Here is a 12,642-nt window from a genome sequence, read left to right on the forward strand (position 1 = left end):
ACACCCGAGGGTGGGGAAAGAGCCATGGCTAGCTATCAAGCTAAAGTAGCTACCGTTAGCAAACCCGAAAAGAGTGTAGGCAACTGTGGAGTTACAGTCGCTAAGAGAAGGAGAGTTGTGAGTGCTTAAGCTGTAGTAACGTGTGATTACAACGTCAGGCACTTGCCGTGATCAAGAGTTTTAAAACGATCGATTAAGTTAAGTTAATAAGCTATCAGCAACAGAACAGGCACATGGGATACCCGGAGATGACAACGACAACAACAACAACAACAACAACAACAACAACAACAACAACAACAACAACAACAACAACAACCGGAAGTTACAACATGCTCACCGCAATAGGTTCCTCCTCCTCAGTTGAAAGAGATATACAGTCACATGAATAGTTTTGTGCTAGAGCAATGGGAGTTGATAAGGTATATTCATTTTTCAGCGGTTTGGAATAGGGAGCAACACATACATTTTTTTTCCACTAGTCTAATATGCACACATTATGTCTCCATTTTTCACATTCAGATGTGGTTCAAACTAATTAATGACACTGAAGCCCTCATTAAAACGACTTTATTAAAAAAGTGTTTATTTGACTTTAGTATACATTTTGCAACAGCAAGGCAACATATGAACATAGATAAATTATATTAGATGGCAGCAAATTGAAAAAGCAGCAATCATAAGTCATATAATTTCATATTAGTATTCATATAAGATATGGATTTTCGGACTGAAAATTGATACATTTTAATTCATTATAAAGAGGGATATACTGTAAATCCCTCATTAAAAGCGTTCAGTGCTTTGCAGTCACCTTGGCTGCAGGCTTTCACTGCAAGGTAGACTGAAAGGTTTTTTGACAGTGCCAGGGATAAAATCTAGTCCATTTTAATTAGAAATGGTACAATTAGCCTGTTTGCCATTTCAACTGTATTATGGACATATACAGTTCTATTGCTGGTTTGGAAGACAAAGCAATTGAAGTGTAATGCTTCTGAAGAAGGAGAGGGGCCTCAGTGTGGCTGCCTGTACGGCTGACTGGGTACTGTCGGTAGCGTTCAGGCACTTCAGCTGAGATTCTGTCTCGAAACATCCCACTGCCTGTCATTCAAGTTTTGCAAGATTTAAAGTAACATACAATTCTTCAATAAAGGTTTAATCCACAAGCAGTATTTTGACCCCGAGGAAAGTAAATAGAGAGATTGTTCCATATGTGCAAAGTGAATACTCAGTTCTGATCCGTCCAGAGGATGAACATTATTTTAAGATAACCACATTTGTCTGAAGTAATTGCCTCGTAACATTTCAAACGTATTTGTATGGCTGAACGGCTAGTGGTGTCATCTCTTGTACAGAGGGGTAGTATATTAATGGTTTGACATCTTTGGAAATACGCTAATTCACTTTCTTGCCAAGATGATAAAACAGAGTGAGATGAGAAAATGTATACCAATTGTCTGTAGGATAGATACAAATCTACCACTAGCCGTCAGTTAGCTTAGCTTAGCCGGAAATGAGGGGATACAGCTATCTTATCTTTCTTGAGTGTTGTTGTCCTCATTTTTGTGAAGTTGTCAGGTAACAAACAAAGACTCCAGGAAGTTTCGGTGTAATTCCCGCAACCCAACATGTCATTTTTTACTTGTAATATACAACCCAGTCTCACGGCATTTTGTGTTATAGTCACAAAATTAAATTAATTTAATCTATTGATTCGTGTTCACCAACACGATCTTCGCCTTTTTTTCTTGTCACACAGAACGATTTTAAAAGCAATGTATTTCTATTGGTAGTATGTTTCGTGCCTGCAGCACGTCTTTTTGTCCGGTTGGGTCTTACTCAATATCTTACCCTAAGCCTAACCCTATCCCTTTTATTTTAAATTGTATAATGTCGTTTTTTTTTGCTGTCCGCGAGGAAAATAAATGGGGCAAAGAGCCTCAGAATACTGAATTCTGTCTTTTTTTTAAAAATCGTTCTGTGTGACACGAAGAAAATGGCAAAATTGTGTTGGTGAACACAAATCAATAGATTAATTTCGTGACTATAACACCAAATGCCATGAGACTGTGTTGTAATATAAGCATTTTTTTAATTAAACAAAATAAGCTTCCAACATTTAGCTTGAAGTCAGTAGCTAGCTAGCTCTAGCTTTTGCTGGTTCCTCATTAGGGCCTTGCTCTTCCTCAGCTTCACCCTATCATTCAAATATGGCCACTTCTGGTCTCAGACAACCAAGATGATGAAGGCTAAAGGGTCAAACTCCGCAAACCAATGGGTTACGTCCCGGTGGCTACCCTCATCCAGTCAATGAATAGATTAAACAGTAGAGCTATAACATGTTACGCCTAATGCTAGGTCTATTTTGCTAGAGATTTGTGCACATCCAGGCTAGCTATTTCCTTATGCTTCCAGTCTTTATGCTACGCTAAGCCAACCAGACGGCTGTAGCTGTATTCATATTACATCCTTGAGAGTGGTAACAATATTCTCATATATTTCTTGAAAAGAAAGCAAATAACACACTCAATCTGCAGAAGCAAACCTGTGGCTAATTAGCACTGTGCAGTTAAACAATTATGACACTACTCATGGAATATCTGTTATTTAAAAATCTATTTCACAGAGTGAGGGACAACATTGAAATGCTATCTCTACCAGGCCAAAGGTTCATTTGTAGCCTCACCCCTGTCATTGAATACACAGGAGCGTGACCTTCTGCGAAACATGTTGGCCCCAGGCCCTTTCTTCCTGGTGAGACCCAAATAAATGTCAGAGTTGAGGAACCTGGGAAAGGAGTCCTTTTTCATCAGGCTGTAGATTTTTATCTGGGCTGCTTCAAAACAGCTCATTGTGGGCTTTGCCAGGACCTTCTGAATGGCCATCTTGGTGTTGTAGTCGATGTTGACCTAAATTAAAGAAAATGATTTAAAACACAATGAATGAAAACTCAACTACATCTATATCAAATAATACACCATATACAATGATGCACAGTTTAGTCAGTTTTTTTGTCATGATTTGGATAAGGTTTATGACAGTGCAGGCATTGCACGTAAGCATAGATAGAAAAGGAGACAAAGCCCCCTGGGCGTAACCAGGGCAAATGCACCCCTACATACATGAAGAACAGGAGCTTCAGGCCAACAGATACATCTTGTTGGTCATTTTGCATATCTTTGCTGGCGTTTTGCTTTGGTTGTATTTTGTCTCTTTTTTATTGGTGTGGATCTCTTTGTAGATGTTTTGCATGTCATTTTGGTGTTAAAATGCGGTCACTTTGTGTCTATTAGATTTGCTTTTTAGTTGTTTTTCGTCTTTCTGAATGTTTTGCATCTCTTTTCGGATGTTTTCTGCTCTATTTAGTAATCTTTGTTTCTCGTGACTTCACAACAAGAAATGTTTGGCCCCTGGGCCTATGTCTAGTAAGCCTGTCCATTTATTAATCAGTGTCTGTATGCATGTTGTTTTTCCTGAGAAATAAGTTCTCCCCGACCTGAATACAATAATTTATTTCCAAAGGGGAAATCAAATGCGCCAAAGCTAAAATATGGTTTTATTCATGACCCTGCTGTTTGGTGATAAAAGAGACTGAGAGCTGATGAGGAGAGATTCTCCATTTTGGCCGTCTCTTAGCTTAATTCGGTTTAAGGCATTCACTGACAAACATCCGCTCCCCATGTGTTAATCATCTGATGCCTGCTTTTGTGAATGAATTGTAGGTTTAAATACTGATAAGGACAATGTTGGCAAGACATTCTTTTGAAAATATCAGCGATGAAGCTTTTTACACAGCAATAGAAAATATTCACCACAGCTCTCAAATATTAATGCATATCAAACTGCAACTCTCCCACCTTAAATATTGAAGGTTACATTCATTTACATTTGGATATCTCTGCAAATCACTCAAGCTGTTTTATTCTGTCAAGCGAGCACAGCATGTTTCATATTTACACAGGCGATCATGTTAGAATGAAAGTGTGTGGGTGATGCTCTCTGCAGTTCTGCAGAGGACTGTGGAAACCACAAACCAGACAGCACACTCTCAACGGTCAGATCCACTGCAGGTCATGAAAGTATATCGCACGGTGGTCGCAGCATCCTTGCATGGAACGGAAACCTTCGAAACTGCGACTGTGTCACACAGAAATAACCTGAGCTGCTTTGCACTACATGCATGACCTCAGCAAGCGGTTGCTCCTAACGATTGTTCGCAAAGGTCAAACCGCTGAAGGCTCATAACTATGCAATGCTTAAGAATTCGCCCACTGTTATTTTCATATAATGACATATATATTTCAAACCTCCAACAGCATTACAAAAGCCAAAGGCAAAGGTAAAGCGTTGTTGAGCCTTTGCAGCTCAACATAATAGCCTATTATGCAGCATTACATATACACAGTTTATGATTAATATAAATGCCATTCCGTACCTCTTTAGGCGCCTCCGATTCAATATAAACCGTATAAATATATGTGGCTTTGGACAGCAGCTTGGTCTCAGAATCAATGGTCTTGTATTCTTCACAGGCCAACCAGAACTCAATGTTTTCCTCACTGAACTCTGTCCTGAGAAACTGAGAGAAGCTTTCCACCCCATCTGATGAAGAGAAACAAAGACAATGTTATTTACTATAAACACAATACAAAGACGCACTACTGTTCATCATAAAATGTATATTGTCAGGACCTTTGGGTAAACAAAGCTCACACTAGATTATCAGGATGTGTTAAGGACCACTGGTTGGATTTAAAGGGACCCTGTTATGCTTTTTGGCAGTTACCCTTTCCTGTAGCATGTTATATAGGTTTTTGTGCATGTAAATTGTCTGCAAAAGCAGGCTAAGATCCTCCTTTGTTAACCTCCGTAACATAGTCACTCTGTAACACTTGCGCTTCTAAAGGCTAAGGGGCAGGACATCTCTAAGCGGTTGACCAAAACAGAGCTATCTAACAAATCAGAGCAGAATGGGCTCTGGTTTCAGACAGAGGGTGAACTGCAACAGGCAGTATGAGAAAAATAAAGACCTTATGAACATTAAAGAACGTAAACATCTCACAGGCACACAATACAAATATGAATTTTGAATTATGTTTTACTTCATTACATTTGTCTGACCTTTGGCTTTGATTACATTTAGATAACAGATCTCGTATGTGTGTAGATGTGTTGATATGGTTATGATATTTGTTCTATTTATTTGGGAAATTGTACGAAAAAAGAGCGGGGGTTTTACATGTAGGTATGATGTCAGGGTAGAAGGAGGGTCTAAAAACACCAGACCGCTCTGCGTGAGTGTGAAACCATCATTTATTTAGTTGACATGCAACTTCTGTACCTACAGTACGTAAAGCCCCCTCAGTAGCTATTTTAATCTAAACATTGACTTACTTGTCACGTAACTACGTGACTTAGTTATTTGAACCTAAACCACAGAAGAACCTAACCAAGTTGTTTCTTGTGGAGACAGAAGTTTATTTTGTAAAGACTTCATGTATGTATCATTGAAAAATTACTTTTTGTAAGATATCATACTGTATGAATTGTGTATGAGGATACATTTGCTGAATATGGAGTGTAGATGGAGTTACAATTTGCAACCCTCATAAATCAAAAGCTGTTAAAAGAAACATATGCATTAATGTAGCAGTAATATTAATTCTGAAACATCATATAAGAGGGAGTATTTTAGTGCACAATCAAAATGGTACTCTTTGTACTGCACACATATCAGAATACTTCTTACACCTCTGTTCCTTACTCTTAAAAGTCACTAAAAAGGGCCAACTGTACAAACAATAACTTAGCAATAACATAACCCTTCAATAGCATAATTATACTTATAGTATTATACATCTTGAATGCTATCAATAAAACCATTCCAAAATGAGCACATTCAGTGGTTCACAGTGTTTCAAAGTGACACTACAACGCAACGTCTGTGCTTATGAGGAAGTTGCACAGTTTCTGTATTGCTATCTGTGCGGACAAACATTAAAAGATGTAGTGAAACTAGCACTTCTCCTTCCGTTAACTATTGATTTCCCCTAGCACTTCTAATCAGTTAACAATTCAAAGGTAGCAAACAGTTTGAGGGCAGAAGACACCCTTTTGTGCAACAATTTGCCTCAACGTACTAGTGAAGCTTTGGGCATTAATCTGACCTGAGTGCTTCAGCAGTTCTTCAAAGGAGTCGCTCCATTGCAAAGCCGCCTCTGGTGAGATGCTGCAAGAAAATCAGAGATACGCTCAGCTCTTCCCTATTGATGCAGCAAGTAGTGTTGAGGTATGCTTTGACACGTCTACATGCCATGTTGCTGCCAGTGTGCAATGAGTCATGGAGGGTACTGGAAACCGATGTTAAACATGAGTAAGACTTGTCAAACACAATATTTGATATAAATGCATTTTGCCTTACTTGCTGGGTGGCGTATTTGTCTTTTTATGGGGACTGACGTTTTCATGAGAGCCCGACTTGGTGAGAAAAAGGCTGAGTCGGCTCTTCCTCTCCTTGTCTTTCTGTCTGCAAACACAGGAGGAAATACATCAAGTTCCACAAACTGTCAGCCCCTTAAACTGTCGCACTGTGAACCAAATCAGCAAGTTATCAGAGAATAACTCCTCACAGACACGTTGCTAAAGTGCCATCAATTACACAACATGTCTTTGTGGTCCAATACAAATTGGAAGAAAAGTCTCGCTTGTAAGCGTGTTCATGGACTCAGCTTTTGGAAGTCTATCAACCTTAAATGGTGCCAACTGCACTCATTTTCAGGTACTATATAAAAACATTAGATCACGCAGTATTATGTTGCTTTTTAGTAAGAAGAGACCACAAAGAAACTTGCTATATCTCTACTCATGACAAAAGTTCACTTGTTTTTCTACATTTACTAAAACAGACTATGAAATGAGTTCCTCTTAAAACAAGTAAACAATAGAAAACAGCTGAGTTTCACACACCAACCTGCTAAAATCGTCCTTCATCTTTGGTGCCTGCGAGTGTTGTGGACCAAACATTTTGAAATACGCTTCCTCCTTTGGGGCCATGTAGTTGAATTGAGGAAATAGAAAAAGAAGCGTCTCCATGCTGTTTTGTGTGTATCTGTTGTGCAAAGTGGCACACCACAAATAGCTCTCTGAATTTTTTTACCCATCACACGGTGAACCATCTCGTCTTTTATAAAACCTGCTTGCATTTCATTTCCCATACCTTTTGCACTACTTCCTGTAATGGTGTTACCACTTGCAGCTAACAGCTCCATCAGTGATACAGAAAAGCCCCTGGGTCCAACATCCTGTCAACTGTTTCCTTAGAAATTTGAAAAAGACAGCTGGCTCATCCATGGGTGTTTTTTTGCTGTGTTGTTTCTTTTTGCGTGAGGTTATATCTTATAATTATTCAATAACACATTGTCCTCAAGTAATTATGATCTAATAACATAGGGGCCCCTAAAAACAACTACAGTATTTTGGTAGATTTCGTGATATTTGTACACTGTCACTATTACAATGGTTTTATATGGTTAATGTTGTTGATTTAATCATTTTTTAGCTTCATTTTAATTGTGCGATCCCGGGCGTTTTCTTTATTCAGCAATTCCACTTGCCCAACAAGCAAGGCCAGATACTGCAGAGATGTACAGAATGAAATGGACTAAATAATAAAAATGTGCCTGTGCCGCCTGTGGGCTCTGCTCTTTCCAGAACATCAGCGCCTTAATGAAGAAAGACAAACTCATGTGACACAGTGGAATGGGTGCTAGATATATGTGATGTCTCCTTTATAGAAATACTAAAAATGTGTCTTTAAAAATATCAGTGGAGGACCTTGACAATGTTTCTTTAGTGTTCAAAACAAATGTACAAATTGCTAAAGGAGAATAATAATCATACTGGTACAGTATGCAACTTGGAAACTCAAAGCCTCCAGTGCACACTCACTGAGAATAAAGATCATCATACTGTTGATCATCATTTTATTGCTGTATTTGGTGTGTTTGTAGACCAAAACAAATTGTCAGCTGCAGCTTTCTAATATATTTTTTAGTGAGACCTGTGAAGACACCATTGCAGTAGTCGAGTCTACAGAAGATAAAAGCATGGACAAGTTTTTCCAAATCCTGCAGTGACATTAGTCTTTTAATCCTAGATATGTTCTTTAGGTGATAGTAGGCTGATTTAGTAACTGTTTAATGTGACTGTTGAAACTCAGGTCAGAGTCCATGACTACACCTAGACTTCTGGCTTTATCTGTTGTTTTGAACATTGCAGACTGAAGCTCAGCGCTAACTTAGCCAGTGGTAGCATGTAGATGTTAAAGAGAAGAGGCCCCAAGATGGAGCCTTGAGGAACCCCACATGTCAACTCAGATGTGTATTTACCAATAGAAACAAAGTTGTTTCTGTCCTTTAAGTAGGATTCAAACCAATTTAGAACTGTTTCCGAATGTCCCACCCAGTTTTCCAGTCGGTCTAGTAATATGTTTGTTTGTAGCCTTTATTTAACCAGGTGAAAGCCCCTTGAGATCAAAAGATCTCTTTTTCAAGGGTGACCTGCAGGACATTAGTTACACATGTAACATAAAAACAACAGAACAACAATAAGGATGACATACAACATAATGTACAGTACATTGTATCTATTTACAGTGACAGGTACCATGAGTATCAAACAGCATGTCACCCAGCCAAGTTTTAAAATGATGCAGGGGAACCAAAGTGCTCAGTTTTAAACAGGTTTGCAGACTGTTCCAATTTAGTGGAGCTGCACATCTAAAAGCTTTCTTCCCTAAGACAGTCCTAGCACTTGGCACATTTAATAGATAAACAGATATAAAAAGGTAGTTTACCCAACATGGCTTTATAAATGAACATGTACCAATGAATGAGCCTCCGTACAGTTAGTGAAGGCAGACCTGCCTTGGCATACAGGGTACAGTGATGAGTAAGTGCTTTACAGTTAGTAACAAATCTCAGTGCACTGTGATACGCAGCATATAAACTTTCCAGGCAATGGGCAGGTGCTGATGAACAAGGTTGTTGGAGATCTGGAGGGATGCTCGGTATATCTGGACGACGTGGTCGTCTATTCGGATGACTGGGGGGTCCATCTTGATCGCATGAAAAAATAGTTTGACCGCCTGGCTAACGCTAATCTGACAGTTAACCTCGCCAAGTGTGAGTTCACAAAGGCCACAGTTACTTACTTGGGTCATATAGTGGGGCAAGGCAAAGTGTGTGCGGTGCGCGCAAAGGTGCAAGCTGTTGATGACTATGCTCCACCCACAACTAAGAAGGAGCTGATGCGGTTTTTGGGGATGGTGGTTTTTTTTTATCATTGTTTTTGCAGAAATTTCTCTGCTGTGGTTGCGCCACTCACCGATCTACTAAAGGGTAAAGCTAAATATGGTTGGTCCTCTGAGTGTCAAAAAAGTTTTGAGAGCGTTAAGTCACTGGTATCTAACGCTCCTGTGTTGGCAGGTCCACAGTGGGAGAAACCAGTAAAACTTGATATGGATGCAAGTTATGTCGGTGCTGTTGCAGCCTGATGATTTGGGTGTGGATAAGCCAGTTAGTTTCTTTTCAAAAAAGTTTATCAAACATCAGCTGAACTATTCAGTGATTGAAAAGGAAACACTAGCCTTGATTTTGGCGTTACAGCACTTCAGTGTGTATGTTGGCTCGGTACCGGTTGTGGTCTTTACGGATCACAACCCGTTAACCTTTCTCAGTTCTCTACAGTGCCCTAACCAAAGGCTGATGCGCTGGGCTCTGATGCTCCAGTCCTATGATTTGGACATTCGCCATATCAAGGGGAGGGACAATGTGGTGGCGGATGCATTGTCTCGGGCCCCCGGTGAGTAATGCCATGTTAGTGTGGGTTAAATAGTCGCAGCATTCCAGTGTCCTGTTGTTTTCTCTCATTGTGGTGGGCACTATGTTTTGGTAAAGTGGTTGATTTGGGTGCCAGGGTTCTGTTGGGGACCCTGACTTCATGGGGGGGGCTGTGACGGCCCCAGAGCCTGGGGCCTGTGAGGGTGTGAATGTTGTTGCAGGTCCAATCAGCGTGATCGGGGACACCTGGCCGGAGGTGCTACTTAAAGCCCAGCTGCCCGGAGTTACAGCCCGTCATGACTCTCTCCAAGCCTGCTGCGGAGGAACTGACCGTGATCCTTACCCCTCGTCCACACTCTGCTGTTTTTTGGTGTTGCCGAATAAAGTGCGGAGATTGTTGGAAACTTTGAGCGTCTCTCCTGGTTTTTCTGTTATGGCCAACGGGCCGGTCATAACAGTGGTTATCTCTTTTTGAAAATGTTTGTGAACAGGGGAGGGATAGAAATAGAGCTCTCAAAGAAAACACAGGAATGGTCAGAGAGTGCAACATCGGTCACCACAACCTTGTAGATATTCAGACCCTTTGAGATAATTAAGTCCAGAGTGTGCCCTTTATTGTGCGTGGGCTCCGTCACATGCTGAGTCAGTCCATAGCTATCAAGAACACAAAACAGTTCTCTAGCCCCTCTGTCCTGGGGGTTGTCAACATGGATGTTAAAATCACCAACAATGACTAGACGGTCAAAGTCAATACACACTATAGACAGCAGTTCAGTAAAGTCATCAAAGAAGCTTGCACAGTATTTGGGTGGCCTATAGATATTTAGGAACAGAGCTCGAGAGGAGCATTTCAGCTGAAGGGCCACATATTCAAAAGAATCAAAGTTCCCATAAGATGTCTTCCTGCATTAAACTCACACAAACGTTTGAGCGCTTCCTGTATTTAAGATGATTCACCGCTCTTAATCTATTATCTATCATTTATTGTTATTTTTATTTTGAAATTCAGTTCCTGACGGACACCAAAAAAGCCCGAGATTATGGAATTAAACCAATAAATAAAAGCAAGGATAATTGTGTGTTATTGGTGAGTAAATAACAGTGTGTTACTTTGAAAAGAATAACAAATTAGAAGGAAAAAAATATTTAAAAATACAGATTTCAGTATCCTGAGGCTCTGAGCCCCATTTATTTTCCTCACAGACGGCAACAAAAGTCCGAAATTATACGATTTAAAATAAAAGCAATAATTGTGGCTTGATATTGAGTAAGAACACGTTTTTATGAACCACACAGCTTCCGGTCTTCCACGACCCGACCGGAGAAAAAGACGTGCTGCAGCCTGCAGGCACGAAACACGTTACCAGTAGAAATACATTGCTTTTAAAATCGTCCTGTGCAACACGAAAAAAAAGGGCAAATCGTGATGGTGAACAGAACACGAATCAATAGATTAAAAATCGTGTTGGTGAACACGAAATGCCGTGAGACTGGGTTGAGCTGCTAGCTAGACGGCACAGACTTAAAAATCAGTTCAGCAGTCAGAGTAGAGCAAGTGGAACATTATATTAACTTTGTATTCACTTATCTGCAGACTAATTCAAAGCCTCTATTTTCTAACATGAAAAGCAATACCCATCGATTAAAAAACTAATTATGTGAAGCAAAGGCTCTTTGCCGTACAGCTATGAGCCAGTGGGTCTGCTAAACTGAAGCTGCAGTGTCCTTTTCCCTTCAGGTACTCAGTGAAACCGAATTAAACAGCAGTCAGTTAGCTTCACTGTGTGCCTTCGTCTATGTCAACATACCAAATAAGAGAACAAACTAAATCAATAAAATGACGGTCTCCCACCAGCTGGGTACAAATGATTAGAATTGTGAAATCATTTTCTAAATAATAATTACATTTACATTTTTTATTATGTTTCCTCCAACACCACATATTTTGTTTGGTACTCCATGCAGTGTTATCACATTGCATGGAGAACCAATGCATGTATTGCCAGAGAAGAGGTTAGAAAGCTAAAAGCAGTTTAGCTCAGGGATAAACAATTTATAGGAATTGTAACTGAACTAAGCATTAAGTTGTGTCTGACACCAACAGTTACATTATGAGGAAATCACATGGTATGGTAAACAGTTAATGTCATTTCATTTCATCTCATTGTGTTCCTGTAAAATGGCACCACATAAGACAGCTGTTAGTAGCTTATGCAAATTATTCTTTATGAATGTGTTTTGGATGCTGCCTGGTAAAAGGAGAAGTGAGGGAGTTGAAACTGCTGACGGGTGAAGGGGGAAGGAGGGGTGTTGTTACTTCCTGTCTAAGAACATCTGTTCACGTAAGTCTATAGTCTGCCTGGCATGTCTGCACATTTTGCACGCACGCACGCACGCACGCACGCACGCACGCACGCACGCACGCACGCACGCACGCACGCACGCACGCACGCACACACACACACACACACACACACACACACACACACACACACACACACACACACACACACACACACACACAAGAAACAGACCTACAAGATAAGGTTTGGAATGTCTTCAAAATGTTCACAGTTTGCACCACTCAATACGCGTTCATGCATTCAAATGCCAAATGAACAATATGCCTCAGTGGGATTGCTTTCATCTAAAAATGGGACAACGCATGTGTGATAAAAAAGATGAAAAGAAAGGCATATGGGTGCTGAGCTGAGGGCTGGGCATCGATAAGGCCTTGATCTTTCCCAAGAGGGTACGCAAAGCCTACGTCAAACCAGAGACGAGGACTGAAGAACTTCTTCTA

At 40.2% G+C, this 12,642-nt stretch overlaps 1 protein-coding gene across 1 annotated transcript; it reads right to left on the reverse strand.

Annotated features, from left to right (window-relative positions):
* Window positions 1-560: 560 nt before the first annotated feature.
* rgs18 (regulator of G protein signaling 18) lies at window positions 561-7,268 on the reverse strand. Its single transcript, XM_034105298.2, has 5 exons — window positions 6,971-7,268; window positions 6,422-6,526; window positions 6,168-6,229; window positions 4,436-4,602; window positions 561-2,909 (listed from the first exon to the last, which is right to left on the reverse strand). Exons 1-5 carry the CDS (start codon window positions 7,090-7,092, stop codon window positions 2,655-2,657), a joined length of 711 nt encoding a protein of 236 aa, XP_033961189.1. The 5' UTR covers window positions 7,093-7,268; the 3' UTR covers window positions 561-2,654.
* Between the last annotated feature and the right edge of the window lie 5,374 nt (window positions 7,269-12,642).

The sequence above is a fragment of the Pseudochaenichthys georgianus genome, chromosome 17 (assembly GCF_902827115.2).
Source record: "Pseudochaenichthys georgianus chromosome 17, fPseGeo1.2, whole genome shotgun sequence".
NCBI lineage: Eukaryota > Metazoa > Chordata > Actinopteri > Perciformes > Channichthyidae > Pseudochaenichthys > Pseudochaenichthys georgianus.

What these genes read in the sequence shown, in the direction of transcription:
- rgs18 (XM_034105298.2), bottom strand. Translation starts at nt 7,092, where the DNA reads ATGGAGACGCTTCTTTTTCTATTTCCTCAATTCAACTACATGGCCCCA. An exon ending in ATGAAGGACGATTTTAGCAG is followed by an intron (nt 6,527 to 6,970) that starts GTTGGTGTGTGA and finishes CTGTGTTTGCAG; the next exon opens with ACAGAAAGACAAGGAGAGGA. An exon ending in AGAACTGCTGAAGCACTCAG is followed by an intron (nt 4,603 to 6,167) that starts GTCAGATTAATG and finishes TCTCTTCATCAG; the next exon opens with ATGGGGTGGAAAGCTTCTCT.